General features: G+C 44.3%; 1 protein-coding gene across 11 annotated transcripts in view; it reads right to left on the bottom strand.

Moving 5' to 3' along the window:
* Positions 1 to 60: 60 nt before the first annotated feature.
* Positions 61 to 22,189, bottom strand: part of PXK (PX domain containing serine/threonine kinase like) — a 68,194-nt gene continuing 46,065 nt past the window's right edge. For 2 of the 11 annotated variants that reach the window (XM_014793303.2, XM_087431243.1), the window contains 6 exons: positions 19,070 to 19,118; positions 15,249 to 15,326; positions 14,314 to 14,400; positions 13,789 to 13,858; positions 10,987 to 11,049; positions 61 to 1,351 (listed from right to left, as the gene is read on the bottom strand). In XM_014793303.2, coding sequence (XP_014648789.1) covers positions 1,140 to 1,351; positions 10,987 to 11,049; positions 13,789 to 13,858; positions 14,314 to 14,400; positions 15,249 to 15,326; positions 19,070 to 19,118 — 559 coding nt within the window. In that variant the 3' untranslated portion in view covers positions 61 to 1,139. Of the gene's footprint in view, positions 1,352 to 2,597; positions 2,632 to 5,275; positions 5,314 to 10,986; positions 11,050 to 13,788; positions 13,859 to 14,313; positions 14,401 to 15,248; positions 15,327 to 19,069; positions 19,119 to 22,189 lie in introns of all 11 variants that reach the window. The other 9 variants (XM_087431244.1, XM_087431245.1, XM_014793327.2 and 6 more) reach the window with 9 other exon arrangements.

Here is a 22,189-nt window from a genome sequence, read left to right as displayed (position 1 = left end):
TTTACAAAAGGTACTACAAGAAGTTTCCATTTAACATATCTAGCCAAGCTACAGACAACACATTTTCTTGACATGGTTTATTTTAATAAAAAATACAGCTGAACGTTTATCACAGATTACATGAAACTATACACAATGACATTCTCTCTGCATAGTAACCAACACTGATGTGTATACTTGAATTTTTAAATGGATTATTTATAATCCTTTAAAGTGCAATTTATTTAAGAGTTTAAGCAAATCATAGGATAAAGGATCTTTCTAATAAATGAGTAACATTAAAAAGATGTATCTGGATAAATCTTTCAAAAATCTGAATTGATTTCTTAGATGCCAAATTTACTTGTGTTGTAATAATAATAACCCCTTACAAACCACAAACTTGACTTAATTGCTGAGGATTAAGAAGATCCTCTAACTGGCAAGAGCTTTTTCAGATGTTAACATTTTTTGTCTGTTCAATACATTCTAACTAAAAGGACTGTGAGTCGGGAGTAGTTGCTTTAGAAGCCCTGAGCTCTGTAACCACAACGGGAGTCCTGTTAGAACTTAGAGGAGGCTACCAACGTGCCCCGTTCTGTTTGAGGGGAGAAGGAACTCAGGTGCTTCACTGACTCAGTGACATAACTTGCTTTGGGCTACAGTGTTAATGTCTAAGATGAAATTAAGGTAGCAAAAATGGGAGTTATCTAAGAAACAACCAGAAAATGCTTTAGAATAGAGAAATGAACTACGAGAGGAACAATTCTAGGAGCTGTCTGACGGGACAGGGGTTGCAACACAAAGGCCATTGGCTGCTATGACTGAATATTGTCATTGTTTTTGTTTGTTTCCTTCAGTTGGTGGAAATATAGATTCCAATAAGCTGCTGCCCCAAAAAGATACCCATTAGAGGATGAATAAGACTCCTTTAAAATGGTAATAAAGGAGCAAAATATTTCTTAAGGCAGCAGTGCCAGCCTGACTTTATTCTACTTGAAGAATATTTCCCTCTTGAAAAGCCCCTTCCATCAGCATCTGCAAAATAGCACGTGGCTGTACTGGCTCAGCAATTATTCATCCAGAACAGGGTACTTTAGGGGTTGGAGGTGGGAGGAAAAAATTCTTTTTTTTTTTCCTCCCAGTGTAAACACGAAGCTTTAGCCGATCTTAGGAGCACTATGATCACAGGTTTCGGCTTTCCTCAAAGTTCCTTTTTGGAAATTCTGGATGGAGCTGAGTAAAGCTCCTCGGCTCACGCCATTCACAGCCTGGGGCGGGAGCTGTGTGGGCGCCTCTGTGCCGGCAGGAGGCAAGGGAGCTGCTGGTGGTGGAGGCGGAGGTGGAGGAGGTGGAGGTAATGTGGACATCCCTGCAAGAGAAAGGGACAGTCAGTGTCATCTCTCCAGACACCCTGCACACGTGCTCCTGCTCAGTCTGGGCAGGACAGACTACGGTGAAACTGCAAAAGTTTTCCCTCAGAGGGACCAAGATACCCAATACTGTATGTTTTTTTAAATAAAATATTGAACAAAGAAAGCTAGAAGCATCAAAGGGGAATTAATTAAAGGTTGCTGTTTCTCCCAAATAACAGTCACGTGAGAAAAGACTGAACAAATATCACAGATTACGTGAAACTACATAGTGACATTCTCTCTGCGTAGACGAGGCTCTAACTCCATTTCCAAATTTTAGTAATGGTCCCAAAAGAAAAGTTCCAACAGCTATTTAGCCAGAACCTACAGCTCCACCTACTCCTGAGCTAGTAATTAAAGACAGACATCTGTACGCACACCTGGGCTACCTGAATATCAATTACTAATAAGGGATGAACAGTTCTTTAGCTGCTCCAATACACAATATTTGAAGGATGTGATTTAATATAAAATGACAAACCACTCAGGATTCTCAGCAAGGAACCAGCACCTGCTGGGTTATGGGTTCCTCAGGGGCGTCTGTCTTGAATAACCATTTCCTATTACGTTGCATTAAAGAACGGTAAAATGCTAATAATTGTAAACAGTGCAAAGCAGGGGGTAGAGGGCTCTCTCCCTGGCAGTGGTACCCTCAGGGAGGAGGCTTCCTCAAGCACCCTTCTTTCCGCTGTGGCCCAACCCAGGAACAGAATGGATCTGCCCTACCCCTACATCTTTCTGAAGCATCAGGAGAGACAATGTCAAGCTCTACCCCAGTGGGCAATGAGAAGGAGATGGACAGGTAAACTACCCTTAGCTTCCAGGCACACAAACATTTGGCACTTGAATTTTATAGTTTTGAATCAATGAATGTTTCTTGAAGTCCTGCCTTCAAGAAACTGCCTGTGCCACAGAGTTAGCTGCCCCATTTCCTGTGAACCTTGCAGCTCTCAGTGACTCCATCTGTTTCTAGCCTTGCCCTCTACCCGCTCCTAGGGATACGCCAGGAAGACATTCTGCTGGGTGGTTTCCCCTCTAAACTGCTACTGAGCTGTGGTGATAACAGGTAAACATACCAATCACCACTTGAGATTATATGGATGAGTGGTTCAGTATCACCAATAAAATACTCAGGTAAGTGCATCCTTTTTACCAAGTGTGACAGGCAATGTTAAAGTCTTATATCTCATGAAAATCACTTACCTTCCTTTACATCTTTTACCCAAACCTAAAGCAGCTGAAATTAAAGAATCACACAGATACACACACTCATGCTCTGCAATCTTGGAATTCTCAAATAATGGTAATATAGCAATACAAATAAACATTAAATACAGACAGATGAACAAAATGTAATTTTCATTGGTTCTATACAATAACAACTAATGAATGAAGTTCTATTATGTTCTATGCCAGGGTGAATTGTGGAAAAATGTTCCTGGCCTTATGTTACAGGGTGACAAAGATAAAAAAGACTTTAAACCTGAAATGCCTGCTGAGGTGAGAAGAGCAGGGAGAGTAAGTGTGTGATACAAGCATGCCTCTGAAGGGGTTTTTGGATAGTGACCAGTGAAACACCAGGAGGAGGGGAGACCGCCTCTGAAGGCTCTTGGAACTCAACTGCAGCACCAAGAGAGCCTGGAGGAGTGAGGGGGCACCAATGCCCACCCTCCGCAGCACTCCTACCCAATGGCCAGAAAAGGGCAGCAGAATCTGGACTTGACATTCAGGGCCCAACATGAACCACAACGAGCTCCAGCGTTTCTGCCTTCCAGCTTTGTGCTTTGATCTGGGCAGAAGAGTCACTGCGAGTTACAATGAGAAGACAGGCTCTGGGCTGCAACAGCACTTGTGTTCTCCTAAAGGCATGGAACTGCATGGAACTGGCCAACCTAGACCAGCCACCCCTCCAGTCCAGGATTCTGGGAGGGTAGAGATGGGCTTCCGGGGCTGCACTTGGGGATGAACTGCAGTCTTGGCACAGAATAAAACTGCTTGGCCCTCATGAGGAACCAACCCTTGACTTTGGCCTCGTTAACAGGCACTCAAAATTAAAAGTGCAAATTCACTATCGCAGTTTGGGAGTTGGGGGTAGTGTTCAGTAAATGGATCTTCATTTTCCAAGTAAAGGCTGAAATTGTTACCACTTTAAATGAATCTCTTTGAATATGTAAGTAGCATAAATAAATACACTGTCCAAAGTGCCACAGGGTAACCTGTGCCTGGAAAGCAAATGGGATGCTGAGGGCTGTGGGAAAGGAGAGGCTGCTCATCCAAGGGGTAAAGAGTAAGGTCACTCTGATGTCCACTCAAAGAGGGTCGGCCCAATCCCAAAGGGCCTGGTTTCCCATGAGGTCCACTTTTCCTCACTGGGCCTGTGAACTAGGGCAGGTCTTGATGTGTACGATTAGGGCAAGGAAAACCAAAACTCAGCTCACCAGCTCAGAACATTCTGGAAGGGGAGAGGAGGTCCAGGGGTCAGAAGGTCAACACTGGAGGGGGCAGGAACATAGACCCAGGGACTCAGTCTCTGACGACAGGCTCCATCAATTTTGGGGGGAGTTTTTTCTTTTTGCCTTTTCTATGGTCCAGAAGCTTCCTTTAAAGGTTCATTGGAGCTTAAGTTACAATATGTTAGTAACAATGCGGGGAGCGGGGGTGTGCTAATAAATTAATATTAATTTAATAATAAATTAGCCAAATTCAGAGTTGGCTATTTGGCCTGTGACCAATCAGAGAAGAACTGCCTAATGCCTGAGCCCCCTCACTCCTCAAATGTGAATGAACTCCTCTCCCGCAAGGGGCCTCTGATAGCCATTATCCCCAGGCCGGACAGAGGCCATGTTAGGTTGATTGCTAACTGAATTCACCCAGCTTTGAAAAATATGGGCCTGCAACAACCCAGGATGAGGGACACTCCAAAACAGCCTATCTACAATTACAACCAGGTCAGTCCTGAGCTCTCCAATCTCACTTTCTCTCAGACTAAACCCCTGAGAGCCAACTATTCCACCCTCCCCAGAATGCCATCCACCAAACCAAATGGGAGCCTGCAATCCAGTGGAGGCCCTGGAACAGGCCACAGATGGTTGCAGCAGGAGCGCAGGCTAGATCTAAGGAGGAATGCCTTGCCAGAAACAACCTTGCCAGCCTTGGAGAAAGGACATCTGAGGGTCCCCTTACCTTGGGGCCAACTTTGACAGTGGGCAATCTACAGGTGTCTGTAGGTCTGAGTTCCTCTGTGGTCCACACAGAGGCGGGGAGGCCATGTGGCCACCAGACCAACACCAGCCACCCTCGAGAGGGAATGGAGAGCAGTGGCCCCTGGAAGCAGGCAGCCCCCAGCTCTTGGGAACTGGTCGCCTTTCACCTCAGACAGATGAGGAGGCTGCACTCATGTCCCAACTCAAGAATTATTAAGGATGCTTAAAAAACTCCTGTTTTTCCCTACTGTCAGTTATAAAAGCCAGTAAGTTGTCTCCCTGTAACCAAGAACTGAACTGCCTAACACCCTTTCCCCTTCATCAGAGTAACAAGGAACCAACATTTTTGCAGCAACAGGACTTTGAGATTCTGGTTTCCAAAATTAAAATATACCAAAATGCCATGCAGTTGATTTGCAGGTTTTTAGAGCTGTATTTTAAAACTAAAATCAGAGTGAAAATGAAGATTGAAGGTCATGATGAAAATGAAATGAATGTAGATGAAGTCACTTGGATGCTTTTTAAAGATGCTGTATTTCATTTAAATGTTCAGATAAGGAAATCCTCTTGAATCTGCTTTCCCATTTGTTCATCACTTCAGTGATCTAGACACACTGGATCCCATTTTACATACAGAAACAGAGCATCTTTAAAGTTAGAGAAATCAGTATAGCTTACTTTACCGAAAATTCACGTTCAAAATGGTGCATGCTCTACTGAAAACAGCAAAGAGAGAGAGAGGGGACACAGTCATTATTCAGATTTTAGTGTCATTTAACCAAATAGTAAGAGACAGTAAAATATTAGTCTGAATCACGTGCTGATTATTCTTCCTGCCAAACAAGGACACACTTAACCACAAAATGCACTGGTTTGTAAACACGATTGTGACCCGTTTTGGACATGGCAAACATACTAACAGTAACCAATGAGTCGCTTTCCTCTTCACTTTCTTTTTTTTTCTTTTTTCTGAGCCAGTTAGGTGTTATTTTTATTTATTTACAAGCACAACACTCACTCCAGGAGGCCTGTGAAGGTTTTACCTCCCTGAAAGGTAGAATGGGTCCTGGGAGTGTACTGAGTGCTATTACTGAATAAGGACAGTTGATCAAGAGGGGAGAAAAACCAGCACTCACTATTTTTTTCCAAGCAAGTCTTGTATAGTCTAAAATAGAGACTTTTCTTTGTAAAGTTGAGAAGAGTAAGAACACAGGGCAGGTCTAAGGTGGGGCTCCCGGCAGGAGCATGTGGGCCCCTCCCCCTGAAGGCCCTGGGCTCTAGCGGCTGAATTGGGCAGTGAGTGGCATTCGCTTACTTAAAGCTAGAAAACCATTAAAAAAGAAAAAGGCAAAGCAAACATTTTTCCTGTCTTCTTTTTCACTCACTAGATTTCAGGTTAAATGTGAAGGATAACACTTTCCCCACCAGTGAATCCTAGAGTTCCCAATGGACCAATTGGCCCCATTGCTCAGAAGAAAGTCTCTTCCTCCGGGGAGGGGCCAGGAAGTGAGGCACGCAGGCCGACCACGCACGACTGACAGCTCTGGGAGGATGCTGGGGACACTGCCCTGCCCCACACCCCACCCACACTAGCCAAGGGCTGTGGGCAGGAGCTCACACACTTGGACTTGGAAGAGGGGGAGGAGGGCTGTGAGGCGGCAGGAGAGCAGAGAGCCAACACTCCTCAGAGAAGCGCTGCAGGGCCGACCTGCAAAACGGCGACTGACTTGTGTATATGTAGGTTTTGAGAAAAAGAGACAATTCTTATGGCCAGAGAAGTGGATTTTGAGCCTAGAACAGCTTTCAGACTTTGATTTGGCTACACAAATTCTGGAAACTCCAACATTCTAAATAAATTCATCTCTTTTTGTTCCTTACTTATTCTTAACCCTCCTTGCTCTCAGTCACTCTGTGCACATCAGTCTGTTTTCCCTCCTCCAGCTCTCCAGATATGCAACTTCCTCCTCTCTCCAGTCATTCATACAGACCGGGTTTTCTACAAACTGCCAGCTCTCCTTCTTCAAAATTATTGCTTAAAAATATACACTGCAAGCAAGAAGGGCTAGAATTCTCTTGCAGGGCATTCATAGCTTATCCCTGATAGTACTTTATTGCTTATCAAGCTTTGTCGTGTACATTACCTACCTAGTAAAGACCAGAGATTCTTTTAAAAGACAGCTTCAAAGAATGGAAATTGCTTGGCCAAGGTCACAGCAGAAAGCGGTAGAGCTAAGACCCACGCCCGGGGTTTCTGACTCTACTTTCAGGGTTCTTTTCATGGCAGCTATGCATAGTGTTTAACAGCACAGGCCCTGCAGTGCATCCGAGAGCAGGCACTCGATGAAAATCAGTGGGTGAATGAGCAAAGACAGAACCAAGTTTGAATCCTGGCTCTAGCATTCCCCATTTGTGTGACCTTGGTCAAAGTCCTTTAACCCCACTAGAGCCTCAGTTTATTTCTGTAAAATGGAGCTATAGTAGAATCCATTATCACTGGATAGGAAGGTACTCATGTGGATTAAATGAAACAATGACTATAAGTCACTTAGAACAGTGCCTAGCACAAAAATAAGTGCTCGAAACATGTTAAACAAGATTATTACAAACAACAACAACAATTTAGGGTCTCCTGCTTACTTAGCTTTCCCAAAATACTCTTTTGCAAATCTGTTTTTTTAAAAAAACCACACACACACACAATAGCAAGGCACCAGGCCTGTCTGCTCCCAAAGGGAGGGTGGAAGGGATATTTGTGTGTATGTGGAGTGGGACCTTCTAAACTACTCAGCTCTATAAATACAGAGTTTAAACGCGAGTTGGTGACATTTACCATGAAATAAATCAGGATAAAGAATTTTAAAGTTCTTGAAAGAGTGACCTTCTAGAGGCAAGAAACATAACCTTTAGCAGAAGAGAAAGTGCTAGGAATGTTCTCTCTGAAAAAAAAGTTTCAGAGAGTCCCACGCCACCTGATGGAATTGCCAGCAGATTTAGGGAAATGATATTTCTCCCATGGATTTGGTAAGGACCTCAAGAAGAGGCCCCAGGGCAGGGAGGTGCAGTGAGAAACAGGAGAGGCCCCAGCCCTTACACAAAGGCTGGAAAGGGCTCAGGAGAGGAAGACCCCTTCATTAGGAACATCTGTCACTTATGCCTCATCCTAAAAGCAACTGAGCTTAAGGCCACCCTCAGCTACCATGAATGTGCTTAAAACTGACGCTTTCAGGAAGAAAGGCAATACTGTCAAACTGAACTTGCCTAAGTTGATCTACTGCTGAGCAACTGCCAAAGGGCAGGGTCCATAGTGGAGTCAGAGCATGCTTGACTAGAAGGAACTGTGAGATTGTCTCCTCTAACTCCCACCCTTTGGCCATTTACAGAGGAGGCAATCAAAACCCACACACGGAAAAGACTCATTCAAGGTCTTCTGGTAACTAACAGTGTATCGAGGGCTTACCGTGTGCCAGGCGCTGTTCTAAACCCATATGCATGGAACTCACTGGATCCTTGTAATAACCCAACTGGGCAGGCATTGTTATTATGCTCATTGACAAATGGGAAACCTGAAGCACAGGAGGTCAAGTGTCTTGTCCAAGGTCCCAGAACTAGCAAATGGTGGACCTCAAGTTTAGGTTCCCCGTCTCAAGGTGTAGTTCCCAAGGGCTCCCAGACCGAGTTGTATTTGAGAAGCTACCTTTAGCATGAATTCTTTTTTTAAAGCCCTTGAAAATTAAGAATTTTCCTTTATTTCTTGAGAAAATTATATTTCATCATAAAGCCAGATGACATTAACCTTGACTTAGTTCCCAGATAAACCGTAAGCTTGGCCTAGAAGTAAAGACATAAATAGGAGTAAATGTGATTCCAGCAACAAGAAGTGCAGTGTGCAGAGAGGCAGTGAGAAAGACTAGCCCAAGGAGAGGCTGGACTCCTGTCCTGGAAGGAAGGCCCAGCATAAGCAGGGGCTGACCAGTCAGAAGTTGCCCCTGCTAGGCTGAGAGTCTTGCCCTCACCCGGCAGAGGCCTTGAAGGCAGAGCAAGCCCAAGCAAATCCACCCAGGAGGATTTACCAATCCTCTCCGATGGGTACGGCAGCATGAGGCTACCACCTGTCTGCAGCTCCCTGATGCCTTGCACAGAACAGAAGCTCGAGATGTTGCTTGTTGGTGGACTAGTTTTTCAGGTGGAGATTCTCTATTTAAGGATGGGAACTATTCAGAGAAAAAATTACCATGGTCGAACCCAGAGGAAAGCACTTGCTTGAATCATGTCTATCATTTTGGAGCTCCTGAGAGGCCCTGGAAATGTGACTCCACGCCAGCTGGGGCCTAGTCTGTCTGTGTGTCTCTGTAACCCAGGGCCAAGCACTGTGCCTGGCACACCATAGGCTCTCAGTAAATGCATCTGGAGTAACTGAATGAAGAAACTCACTGTGGGTGCCCCATTTAGGGCCTGAAATGCTAGGTTGACAGGCAAATGCATTTTTATGACATGCCTTACAACAAATGCCCAGCAGAGGTCAGAGTACAGTCTTTGGGGCTGAGTCAATAATTCCATCAACAAAACATTAAAGAAGATAAGGGAAAGAAGGAGCCAGTATTCGCTGGGAACCTCTCATCTCCGCCAGGCATTGTGCTTGGGCCTCACATATGTTTTCCCTCTGAATCCTTACAACTCCACTTCAAGATGGGTATTATCAAATTCACAGTAATGCCCCTACTGCTCCCACTCACACCAGGGGAAGTTTTTCCAACACTGACTCTAATTACAAAAGATTCCTCTTTCTTGTCTCCTCTCATTCTAAAGGTTACCTCATCTCATGCACCTGCTACAGTATGAGATAGCTACCATTCAAAACATAGGTAAATTAGAGGATTCACAAAAAAAATGCAAATCGATCGTGAATTCCCTGAGGCATTTAAAAATGAGAACTTGCAGTTAACTTCCCAGGACCACATCTCATGCATGTAGCAAGGTACTCTATACTACTAAACAGACTTCCTTTGTCAAAGGAAGGTTTCTGGACGCTCACTATTAATTCTCTCCAATTTCCTTAATATGTCTAAGCAGTGTGAAATTAATATCCTATCTTCTAGAAAATGGCTCAACATGATCTGGGGAGTGCATCTCCAGAAATTTCTGATCAGCCTATACAGGTCACTTCTACAAAAGACAGAGAAGTCTATTTTCTGTCTTGATCAATAATTGGGGGCTTTCTTGTAAAATCTGCTGACAAAGTCAGACAGGGAAAAGAATATCATCCCCCTGAGCCAGGTGCTTTGCTACTCAAAATAGGCCCTGGCCCCAGAACACTCGGCAGTAAGCCACAGTAACCATCCTCAGCCAGCAAGGAGAGACACCCACCAGCCAGAGGTAAGTTGTTCCCCTTACATCCGCTTGTCATTTCTTTAGGAAGGTCGGTCAGAAGCATTTGAAAGCAGTCGGGTAATGCTCTTGGTAGCTCCTGGGTGCTGCCTTAAGCCTTAATGAACATGGTCTTGTCAACTCATAAATCAACCCCAGCCAATCACTCTCCCTTCAGACAGCTGCAGCAACTCTTCGACGTTGACAAGCTCTGAAGGGCAGAACCAGCTCCTCTGACATCTAGAATATCTGGTTCATTTAGGAAGTGAAATGAGATACTGGGACCCCAATGTGTTCTTATGGGGCTTGCAAAATGATTAGGAGAGAGATTTTAGTCCAAAAAGGAAAGAAGAAAAGATAACATATGAGGCCACTCCACAGAATTTGAGATTATTTTTGTAAGTATTCCCCGAGATAAATTCTTTTTACATCTTTCAAACAAAACTCATAGTATCTGATTTAATTCACAAACGTGAAACAAAGACTACCCACAGAAAAATATTCAGATGATTAAATGCGTTGCTGAGCAGAACAGAGCACAAACAATTATCAGGAAATGAGAAACTCGGTGGTTTTTCACTCCCTCACCCAGGCATTTCACCAGTTTTGCTCCGTGACAAAACCGACATTACCGCTGGGCTCCCTAAGGCAGGAGCTCTGGCAGGACAGGGCCCCTGGGCAGCAGTGCGATTGTTCTGTTCAGCTGAGCATGTACCAAGACAAGCCCTGATCTGAGGAGCCCTGCACGAGGCTTTTCAGCAGAGAGAGCAAGCGGGAGGTAGAGGGTGATCAGCGACCCTGAAACCAACTATTGCATTCCCTGTGAAATCCGAGTTTGAACATCTAGACCCTCAGCTCTCCCAAATGACACTGCTAATCTGCATTCCCACTGGTTTCTCTAGAGAAGGCTGGTACTATCTAAACCCTGAAATGCTTGGGCCAAGGTAAGAAGAGAATGGGCCCCGATCCTCTTCCTGCTGGTAGAGAGGGGGAGCAAGGCAGGTTACTTTGCCTCCATCACTAACCTGCTGTAGATGGTGGAGTCGGTGATGACGGAGATGTGAGAGGTGAGCTGGCCCCAGATCCTGCTAAGAGAAAACACAGAGAAACCCTCATTGGGACCAAAGAAAGACATTCGGAATTTGTTCCAAGCTGGGACCCACTATTGTCTGAGAATCTGCACTTGGCTTAGTGTGTGGACCTTGTGGTAAAAGGTGAGGAGGGTCAGAGGGTTCAGAGACTGGATCCAATGGCCACAGGCTTAGATCCCAGTGGAAGTCATGCTTCCTTCCCCAGGCCACTAAAAGCTCGTCACCTCCCACTGCTCCCCACAGCCTGCCTGGTTTGAAAACAACTTTGCGCAATCAACGGCTTATGCAATTGGCTGCAGTATCTCTTCCTGACCCAACCCCTATCCCTGGGTAATGAATGACAAATGACAGTGCCACAGCAGCAGAGGGGACAGAGAGGTGCAGAGCAGTCTGGTGGAGGCCTCCCCAAAGGAAGCGAGAGTTCCCCACAGCATCCACCCAGCAGTGCCCTCTGTAGAAGTTCCATTTTATCAGCAGGTACGTTCAATTAGATAAGGTCAGCCTATTTTGTGGATTTCCCAGGCCATTTCTTACCTCAAATTCAGTAAATACCCTTAATTACATTAAAACAACATGCATATTCCCATATGTTGTATGCTTTTTCTGGACCTAGTAACTTTGTTATATTTCAAATATTCCCAAGTTCTCAGCATCTCCCCATTGCTCAGAAATCCCCAGAACATACCCTCCTGGCCTGACATGGAAGTAGCCCCATGGGCAGACAGAGGTTCCTACATAAGCCCCCTCCCCGACATGGAGGTCCTATCGAGGGGTTAACAAAAGCTCCAGGGAGGACTGTGATCATGCCCCTGAGAAGCCCCAGCTGTTCTGGGGAAGCCTCCAAACATCCCCTCACCCACTACCCACAGGACATGTTGGGCCTGGCATGGACACCGGGCACGAGGAGAAATGTCTTAATTAAACCACGCCTCCCTTCAGCTGAATACCTTTCCACTATTTGCAATATTCTCTCACCTCCCTATAAAATATGAGAGGTGTTTTACTGAAAAAGGAGGTAAAACTCAACCCATCCTGTTTTCATACTGCTTTGTAGTGCTAACATAGATTCTAAAGGGGAGAGGACTGAACTTGTGATTCCACTGGGTCTGGAGATGATCTGCACATTTCCATCAACTGCTATTTTGCTTTCCTAAACTCCTTGAGGGCATGGTGGTGTCTTGGAGTCCTTGGAGTCCCATCTGGCTGCATGTGGCACAGAGCCTTGCAGGCAGGCAGGCCCTCAGCAAGGTGGAGAACATAGACCCAGGCTTTCTCTGCTTTATAAAGAATTAGCTGCTGGACAGAATGTCTGCCAGTTAGACATGCTGGTTGGAGACATGAATCTCAGCCTAATGACAATGACTGGCCCATGTCCATCCCATCAGCCATGGAGATCATAGACCTCCTACTCTGAAATTACCCACCGGCCACAACAGTCTCCAGCCCCTCCTCCCCTCACAGCCTCCATCCCCGAGAAGCATGCCTTGGTCCTCACTGGGACCGCCAGGGTCTGGGGCTTCCCCTCCTTCCCTTCCCTTCTAGCTCTGCCTGAGCCCATCTCTGGCTTGACTTTGTAGGCAGTGGTGTCTGCATGATTCTCACTCTCCTTCTGGAGTCTATGATCTTCTCCCATCCCAATTCTCCCAATTTCCAGTTCCACCCACATTCTCTGGCTGGGACCAGTCCAGCCCTCAGATCTTGTGCATCCCTCGTGCACTGTTTCGCCTTGTACCCCAGCAGACACCCTCCTCACCAACTTCACTGAGACGATCTGAGAAGGCATAAGCTGTGAACACCCTCAATTTCCTCCCTTCTACTTTTAAACTCCTCTGCCTCTTCACCTGCCCCTCCCAGCTCCTGCCTCCAGGAAGAGATGGATGGGCTTCCTCCAAGGCTGAGACTGACAGCTGGGCTCTTGATGCTAATCCCTTGGCCTTCTAGCCCCCGTCCCTGCTCCCCCACCCCCCAATCACTCTCTCTTTTGCATCTTCAGCTTCTCCCTCTCTACTAGGTCCTTCTCCTGCCTGAAAGTACAGCAGCTATCTCTCAACCTAAAAAACTTTCCCTTCCCTTGGCCCTCCCGGGCTAGGCCAAAGCTGCCTGGGTTAGGATGAAACCTCCCCTTCTCTGTGTGGAACTCTACTTCACAGATTCCTAAGATAGAAGAGCTGCAAGGCCTGAAGGGATCACTGAATCTGGCCCTGATTTCCAAAGATGGGGACACTAAGGCCCAAAGAGGGACAGCCAGGAGTGGCAGGGAGGACAGCCAACTCAGGACAGTGCTGTCTGTACCCTCTTGGCCCTTCTGAAATGATGCTTTTTGCCATCCCCACAGACTATCGAGTCCTTTACTTAGTCCATGCAGGAGGGCACGTCCTTCCACCACATGGGGACTGGAGCAGCAGGTAGGATTTAGGGTTGTTTCTGTTCATGTAGGCTCTACTGATAAACAGGAGGCCTTGCCTTGTAAGTTGGATTGGTTTTTTTTCCACGGCTAACACTCATCTTTGGTTGGAGTCTCACCATCAGTGAAGAGGCTGGGTTACCCAACAACCTTCCAGCACTTGAGTCCTGTGAGCCTATGAATGCTGTCACAGTCCCTCCTTAGGGACACAGTTCTTTTGTTCTCTACATTCACTACCACTCTGCCCAGTGTCTGGCCACCAGAACCCAAGAACTCTTGACTCCTGGTCCCGACCTTTGGGACCTGGCCCACTATAATCTATAATCAGGTACCTGAATTATTGGAGTTGCTGTATTTTGCTGAATGCTCCTCACTGTTTTCAACAGCGGATCGTTTTGACTTCTTTAAAAAAAAAAGAGAGAGAAAGAAAAGCAAAGAATAAACACATTGAAGCTGGGAGTTAGAACAAAAATATTTTCCAGGTACACAGTTAAACTAGCTACATGCAAGGTCATATTTGGCCTCATAACTCAATACAATGAAGAAGCCACAAGCCAAAACCAAAGAGGGAAATAAAACCAAGAATGCTGAGTTTACTGTCTCAGGCCAATCATTCCCCTCAATTACATTAGGCCATAATCAGTCCAGCAAGCCAGAAAACTATATGGTCCATTTCTCTGCTGACATTATGTGGCTCTTTTTTAGAAGCTACAAACCAGTCATCTGGAAATAGTTTTAGCTTTCAAGGAGATATAGCACAAAATCTGTCATTAACTAAATGCACACCATTAACCTAGAATTTTCTTCAAATGTAGTCAAGAATTCACAGAGAGAATTCAGAGAGACACCAGGCTTACCTTTCGAGCTAAAATCTTTCTCTTTTTTCTTTCTTCTTCAGATCCATGGTGAGATTGAGCTCTTGTCAGTCTTCGATGCTGGTGGATCTTTAAGAGATCACAATTCGCCACAAATGTAAGCATATCCTACACTAATGAAAATCCCTAACATGTTTTGCCAAATCAAATTATTTCGATGAAAAATCTTTCCTGGGCCGGCCCTGTGGCTTGGCGGTTAAGTGCGCGAGCTCCGCTACTGACGGCCCGGGTTCGGATCCCGGGCACGCACCAACGCACCACTTCTCCGGCCATGCTGAGGCCGCGTCCCACATACAGCAACTAGAAGGATGTGCAACTATGACATACAACTATCTACTGGGGCTTTGGGGAAGGAAAAAAAGGAGGGGGATTGGCAATAGATGTTAGCTCAGAGCCAGTCTTCCTCAGCAAAAAGAGGAGGATTAGCAGGGATGTTAGCTCAGGGCTGATCTTCCTCACAAAAAAAAAAAAAAAGAAAAATCTTTCCTTGCTCAGCCTGTCTGCCTCCAGGCTCGGGTCTAGATGTCTAGCAGAAGAATATGCCAGAGGACAAAGACCTTTCTCACTTCCCCCAGTTCCTTGCTGCCTCTCTCTCTCTTACAGAAGATGAGTGTGATCCCCAGCACCTTTAGAGCATGGACCATGTGTGCCTCCCCACGGCCCAGCCTGCCCTGATCATAAAGGATGGCCACCCTTTGTGGATATGTTTGTTTCCCCCCCAAGCTGAGCTCCTTGAGGGCAGGACTGTGAAGTATTCAACTGTCTCGCAGCATTGAGCCTGGAGCCTGATTCAGAGCAAGAATGCAAGAACTGTTTATGGAATGAACAATCAATTAAAAGTAAATTACTGTGAATACCACGGCAGAGAATGGGGACACTAAAAGATCAAAGGGCAACGAGGAACGATTAGCAATTACCTGTTTCTGCTCTTCAATTAGTCTCTTCTCTATACATTCTTTGGCCGTTTTCAATGCCTCTTTTAACTTGGTGGGGATCTGAAAGAAGAGAACGTGCATAATCTGTTGAGTAAAATGGCTGGAGATTCTCAAGTCCTGGTTTTAATGAAAGAGCAGCTGGTTATCAAGAAGGGGGACATCTGGAATGAAGTCGGTTACAAGCTGTCTGCTGGAATCCTATCCTGGCCACTTGTGGTATCCCCAACACATTCACCTCATTAGCATTTTTAAGCAATGAATATATAAAACTAACACATAAATAAACATGATATGTTTCAAGTATTTCAAGTAATTCTCAAAGGACCCTGAATTACCAAAACTATCTTGAAAAAGAAAATCAAAATTGGAGATCTCCCACTTCCTGATTTATTATTTACTACACACTTCCTGATTATATTCTATTAAAAATATATTACAAAGCTACAGTAATCAAAACAGTGTGCTACTGGCATAAAGACAAACACTTGCACCAATGGAACAGAACAGAGAGCCTAGAAATAGACCCTCATGTATATGGTCAAATGATCTTTGACAAGGGTGCCAAAAGCATATAATGGAGAAAGGATAGTTTCCTCAAGAAACGGTGCTGAGAAAACTGGATATCTACATGTAAAAGAATGAAGCTGGACCCTTACCCTATACTATACACAAAAATTAACTCAAAATTGGATTGAAGACCTAAACCTAAGACCTAAAACTATAAAACTGCTACAACAAAATATGGGGGAAAGCTTTATGATATTAGATTTGGCAATGATTCCTTGGATAGGACACCAAAAGCACAGGCAACAAAAGCTAAATAGACAAATGGGACCACATCAAACTTAAAACTTCTGCACATCAAAGGAAACAATCAATAGAGTGAAAAGACAATCTATGGAATGGGAGAAAATAATTGAAAATAATATATCTGATAAAGGGTTAATATCTGGAATATATAAAGAACACCTACAACTCAACAACAAAATCGTAAGTAATTAAATTAAAAACTGGACTTGTCATAAAAAATGAATTATACCACAAAAAAGCTCAAAAAAAAAAAATCAGAAAATCAAAGGAAAAAAAAATGGGTAAAGGACCTGAATAGACATTTCTCCAAAGAAGATATACAAATGGCCAAAAAGAATGTGAAAAGGTGATCAACAACTCTAATTATTAGAAAATGCAAATCAAAACCACAATGACATATCACCTCACACACATTAGGATGGTCACTATCAAAAAAACAGAACATATCAAGTGTCGGCAAGCATGTGGAAAATTCGAACTCTTGTGCATCAGTGGTGGGAATGTAAAATGGTGCAGCTGCTATGGAAAACAGTATGGAAGTTCCTAAAAAAATTTAAAAATAGAATTACCATATGACCTAGCAATCCCACTTTTGGGTATATATCCAAAAGAATTGCACACCTCATGTTTATTGCAACATTATTCAGGATAACCAAGAAGTAGAAGGTGGCCAAATGTCCATCAACAGATGAACGGATATACAAAATGTAGTATATACACACAATGGAATATTATTCAGTCTTAAAAAAGGAAATCCTATCACATGCAATATATGGATGAAGCTTGAGGACATTAAACTAAGTGAAATAAGCCAGTCACAAAAGGACAAATACTGTATGGTTCCACTTATATGAGATATCTAGAGTTGTCAAAATTACGGAAGCAGACCAAGTAGAACTGTGTTTGCCAAAGGCTGGGGGTGAGGAAACGGGGAGCTGTCATTTGATAGGTCTCGAGTTTCAGTTTTCAAGATGATGAAGTTCTAGAGATCTGTTCACAACAATGTGAATATACTTAACACTGCTGAACTGTACACTTAAAAATGGTTAAGAGGGTAAATTTTACATTATGTTTTTTAACATAATTAAAAATAAAAAAATATATAAAGCTTATTGGAACACACACACAAATTCAAGTAATTATAATATTTTATAACTTCACAGGGATTTTCTCTGTGAAGAAATTTCACAAGATTTAAGCTTTTTCCTGCTGGAAGATACTCTTGACAATAGCCTGGTGTGCTTCTAGCCTGTCATGTCTTAATTTGTTAGTTTTGCAAACCATGAGGAGTTCAGGCCTGGAAAACAGACACCCACATCATTTTCAACTTTTTGTCTCTATTATTCTTTAAAATTTTTAAATTTAAAAAAGTTTTGAGCAGGTAATACAGTCACATGGTTCAAAACTCAAAAGGCATAAGGGTACATACACAGTAAAAAGTCTCCCACCCAGTTCCCCTCCATGGAGGCAACCAACATCACCAGTTTCTTGTGTATCTTTCCAGAAAGAAAATGCATATACAAGAAAGTAACACTGGTGTTTAAAATCCCATTGTCTTTGCTGCATAGACTCTCTGCCTTAGGGGAAGAACAGGCCTGATAATATTCCCTGGCCTAGATTCTCAGCGTTGGAGGAGAGCATACTTATTTACTGGCTGAATACATTTCCTGAGGAGCTTCAGTGAAGAAGAGATGAATTTAAATGTTCTTTCCTACTTCAGATCCAAAGAAACTGTCATTGTCAGAACTCCTCTAACTGGCGAAACAGGACAGAGGAAAGTGTCTCTTGCGCCTATACGATCTTCTGACCCCATCTTGTTTTTGTTTTTCTTTTCTTTTTTCCCCTAAATTTAATTTCATCATAATAGTATTACATGTTCTTTTGGAATATGGAGAGAAAGAGAATTATCCCTCATTCTACTACCCAAAATGATACTAACAGTGAGCTCTGAGGAGAGCCAGGCGCTGAACCAGGCCTCCATGTAGAGTATCGCAGTTGTCCAACGACAACAGACAGGTATTACTCACCAATTCTACACACTGAGTAAACATAGACCCAAAGATTCAGTGCTTGCCCATGGATCACTGGCTCGCAAATGGGGTGATTCTGCCCATGTCCCCTCTCTAGGGGACATTTGGCAACGTCTGGAGACATTTTTGATTGTCACGATGTGGGGGGTGGAGGGAGAGTACTACTCACACCTAGTGGGTACAGGGGTACAGGCCAGGGAGGCTGTTTAACATCCTACAATGCACAGGACAGCTCCCACAACAAAGAACTATCTGGCCCAAAATGTCAAATGTCGTGGCTAAGAAACGCTGCCTTAGATAAACAGCTGGGGTTAAAACAGGAAAGTAAGGCATCAACCTGGACGTTTGGGTTTCAAAGTGCCTGCTCTGTCCACGACATCACTGACAACATTGCTCCTTCCTGGGGTACTTCCTTCCAATCTGTATTCTAGACACAGGTATGTTTTTTTTTTTTTTTTTTTTTAAAGATTTATTTATTTATTTTCGCCCCAAAGCCCCAGTAGAGATAGTTGTACGTCACAGTTGCACAGCCTTCCAGTTGCCGCATGTGGGACACGGCCTCAGCGTGGCGGGAGAAGCGGTGCGTCGGTGTGCGCCCGGGATCCGAACCCGGGCCGCCAGCATCAGAGAGCACGCACCCAACCGCTAAGCCACAGGGCCGGCCCGACACAGGTATGTTTTTACACACTGTATTTTATATCCTGCTTTTTTCCCCTTAGCCCAAATAATAATTTTCCATGCTACTATAACGTCTTTATAAACTTTACTTTTATTAGACAGAAAACATTTTATCAAATAGCGGCACTATAAATTATTAAACTATTCCCTAGTTGTAGGACATTTAGATTGTTTTCAAATTTTCCTTAGTATAAATACTGTAACTTCTCTTTTTTGATTTAAAAAGCATTAACTTTCAAAGTCAACTTATTTATGTCACAAACCAAAAATGATGATTTGCTTTACCTTAAACTGTGGCTTTTCAGAAGTGGTTAGTAAAACATCACTGAATAACCTGTAAAGAAAAGAAACAAACAAAAAAATCTTTCTTAAACCAGGTGCACTCTCAGAACAGAATCAAAGCAGAATGTGACATCTTAGTTCATGAAGCCCCTACCACAGCCCCCAGCTCCGGCCCAATCCACCCTTTCATGTTTATCAACAAACTCAAAGGAGTTTACCGGCCACCCAGTGTGACCTTGGGAAATGCCCCACACCCCACCATCTCCAAGGTGTTACCAGGGGGCTGGGTCAGCTATGCACTGGAGGTTATGTCCCCATCAAGGGGCAACAGTCCTCTCATGTTATATAGTAAATTAATTTACACTTTGAAAAAAATATCTTTGAAAATTATTATTTATATTGTATTGCAAACGATACATGCAACAGATATTTCTAAACAGGGGCCGGCCCCATGGCTTAGCGGTTAAGTGCGCGCGCGCTCCGCTGCTGGCAGCCCGGGTTCGGATCCCGGGCGCACACCAACACACTGCTTCTCCAGCCATGCTGAGGCTGCGTCCCACATACAGCAACTAGAAGGATGTGCAGCTATGACATACAACTATCTACTGGGGCTTTGGGGGGACAATAAATAAATAAATAAAATCTTTTTTTAAAAAAAAAAAAGATATTTCTAAACAGAATAACTGGTTTTCCTTTTTTTTTCTTTTTTGCCCCAGAGAAGGATTAAATTTTTTCTAGAGCTCAATAAAATAAAAATGTGCAAGTAAGTAGAAAGGAATTGTTCTGATTAGAATCTAATGAGAAAATAATTTTCTTCCAAGAAAAGTAGTGTTTCTCATGCTCTCTTAAAAAAATAGCAGCTTTTAGAGTATACCAATTCTCTCTTCAAAAGTATGTAATTAAAAACAATAGTATGAGGAACTCTGAACCGTTGTGGCTAAAACAGGTGGGAGAATTTAAATGGTTGTCTAGGCAGTGCCCAAATTGCTTAAGCGAGTCTTTCCTTGTATGGCCCCCCTTTTCAAAAAACAGCAACTACATCACAAGTAGAAAAGACAGGGTTGAGGCCGGCCTGGTGGCATAGTGGTTAAGTTCGAGCGCTCTGCTTCTGCAGCCTGGGGTTCGCAGGTTCGGATCCCAGGTGCAGACTTACATGCTTCTCATCAAGCCATGCTGTGGCGGCATCCCACATGCAAAATAGAGGAAGATGGGCACAGATGTTAGCTCAAGGCTAATCCTCAAGCAAAAAGAGGAAGATTGGCAACAGACATTAGCTCAGGGCTAATCTCCCTCAACAACAACAAAACATAGATAATAAAATATAAGCTTTAAAAAAAAAAAGGGGGGGCCAACCCCGTGGCGTAGCGGTTAAGTGCGTGTGCACCACTGCTGGCGGCCCGGGTTTGGATCCCGGGTGCACACCCATGCACCGCTTTGTCAGGCCATGCTGTGGTGGCGTCCCATATAAACTGGAAGAGGATGGGCACAGATGTTAGCCCAAGGCCAGTCTTCCTCAGCAAAAAAAAAAAGAAAAGAAAAGAAAAAAGAAAGAAATGACAGGGTTAACTTTTCGCCACAGAGCTCCTGGGCGGCTGTGGAGGTGGAGACGTAATTCTCCCCTTCAAGGCCATTGGTCCATCTACTCCCAGACAACACATTTTAACTGAACACAGTTCACACCTCTCCAAGTGCTCTTCTTGGAGAAACTTCTCAAGGTTGAAGCCTGCTGGGTAGAAAGACTTAAGTGAAAAAATATTTGGCTTCCCTTTAGAACCAGAAGACTGGGGAAAAAATGTAAGAGCTTTGGAGTAAGGGGTGCAAATACAAACCCCAGGTAAATCAGCATGAATACAGGCTGTTTCCTAATTACAAATGCCTTTCGTTCTAAAAGTTAGTGTGAAAATTGTTGTTTCCCTAACTGGATCTATTTTTCCACCTTTGCATTGTTATAATGGTGGCTGGTTTGGAGAAGGATGCACAGTGTCAGTCAAATATTAGAATGTTACAACCACAGGAAGGGGCTCGGGCTGCTCTGCTCATTAGCGCCTCCCCAGGGCCGAGGACAGCGCCTGAGCTACAGCAGACCCTTTCTAAACACAAGGAACCTGACGTTATCGCCTCCTCCTCTGAACTCTGGCTATATGCACTTCAAGCTGTCCCCTGCCTTGTTTCCCCATGTTATTGTTTCCTGGGTACGCCTGTTTACAACAAGCTGGTACAGACAAAGCACTGGGTACATCACGTGTCATGTGATGTTCACAAACTATAAGCTGAATCAATATTAAATCATAGCTAACATTTAATAAGCACTTCATAAGTGCCTGGCACTGTATTAGGAATCATCTCATTAAATCCTCCCAATGACCCTCTGAGGTGGCGACTATGATTATCTCCATTTTACAGATGAGGAGACTCAGCTTCCAGAGGTTAGGAAACTTGCCCAAGGTCACCCGCGTAGAAGTGGTAAAGCTGGGTCCTCCCCCAGGTCTGTCTGACCTCAGACACACCCTTCTTAACCACTCTGTTGCCTTTCCATGAAGGGAAAGAAACAGACACCTAAAGGCAAGGCCCCAGAGCACTATTCCCATCACCTTGATTAACCGACTCATAACCCTGTTTAAGGGAGAATGTCTTCTGAGCCCTAAGCCCCTAGCACAGCGTTACGTTAGTGGTAGGTTAGATATTTAATAAATGTGACCCAGTGAGTAAATGAACAAACCAGTGCGTGGGAGGCCAGAAGCACGTAGCCCTCCTCCTACAGGGTGGACCCTAGTGAACTAGCCACAGCTGTGGGCCAACGGCTGCGCTGTCATAAAGCACAGCCGCTCGAGCGGGCCCTCTTTCGGTATCTCCTGAGCAGGGGGCTGCCACCATACACGTACACAATGCTGACATCGACAGGGAGAGACACACGTGAAGACGACACTGATGTGAAAGGAGAGCAGTCAGACTAAGGTAGCAGAGACCTCACAAGGAAAGGTCATGATATCATGCTGCAAGTCACCACCTGGTCACTTCGCCTCTGCCAGGACCACATTTGAGTCTTTACCGATACCAGGCACTTAGGTTAGCGGTCCGGTGTTCAACACAGTTATGACGATTACAACCAAGGCATACAATTGA

Source organism: Ceratotherium simum, chromosome 5 (genome assembly GCF_057802395.1).
Source record: "Ceratotherium simum simum isolate JZ-2026a chromosome 5, ASM5780239v1, whole genome shotgun sequence".
NCBI classification, from domain to species: domain Eukaryota; kingdom Metazoa; phylum Chordata; class Mammalia; order Perissodactyla; family Rhinocerotidae; genus Ceratotherium; species Ceratotherium simum.
Note: the sequence above shows the minus strand (reverse complement) of the source record. Positions and strands in the feature narration are given on the sequence as shown.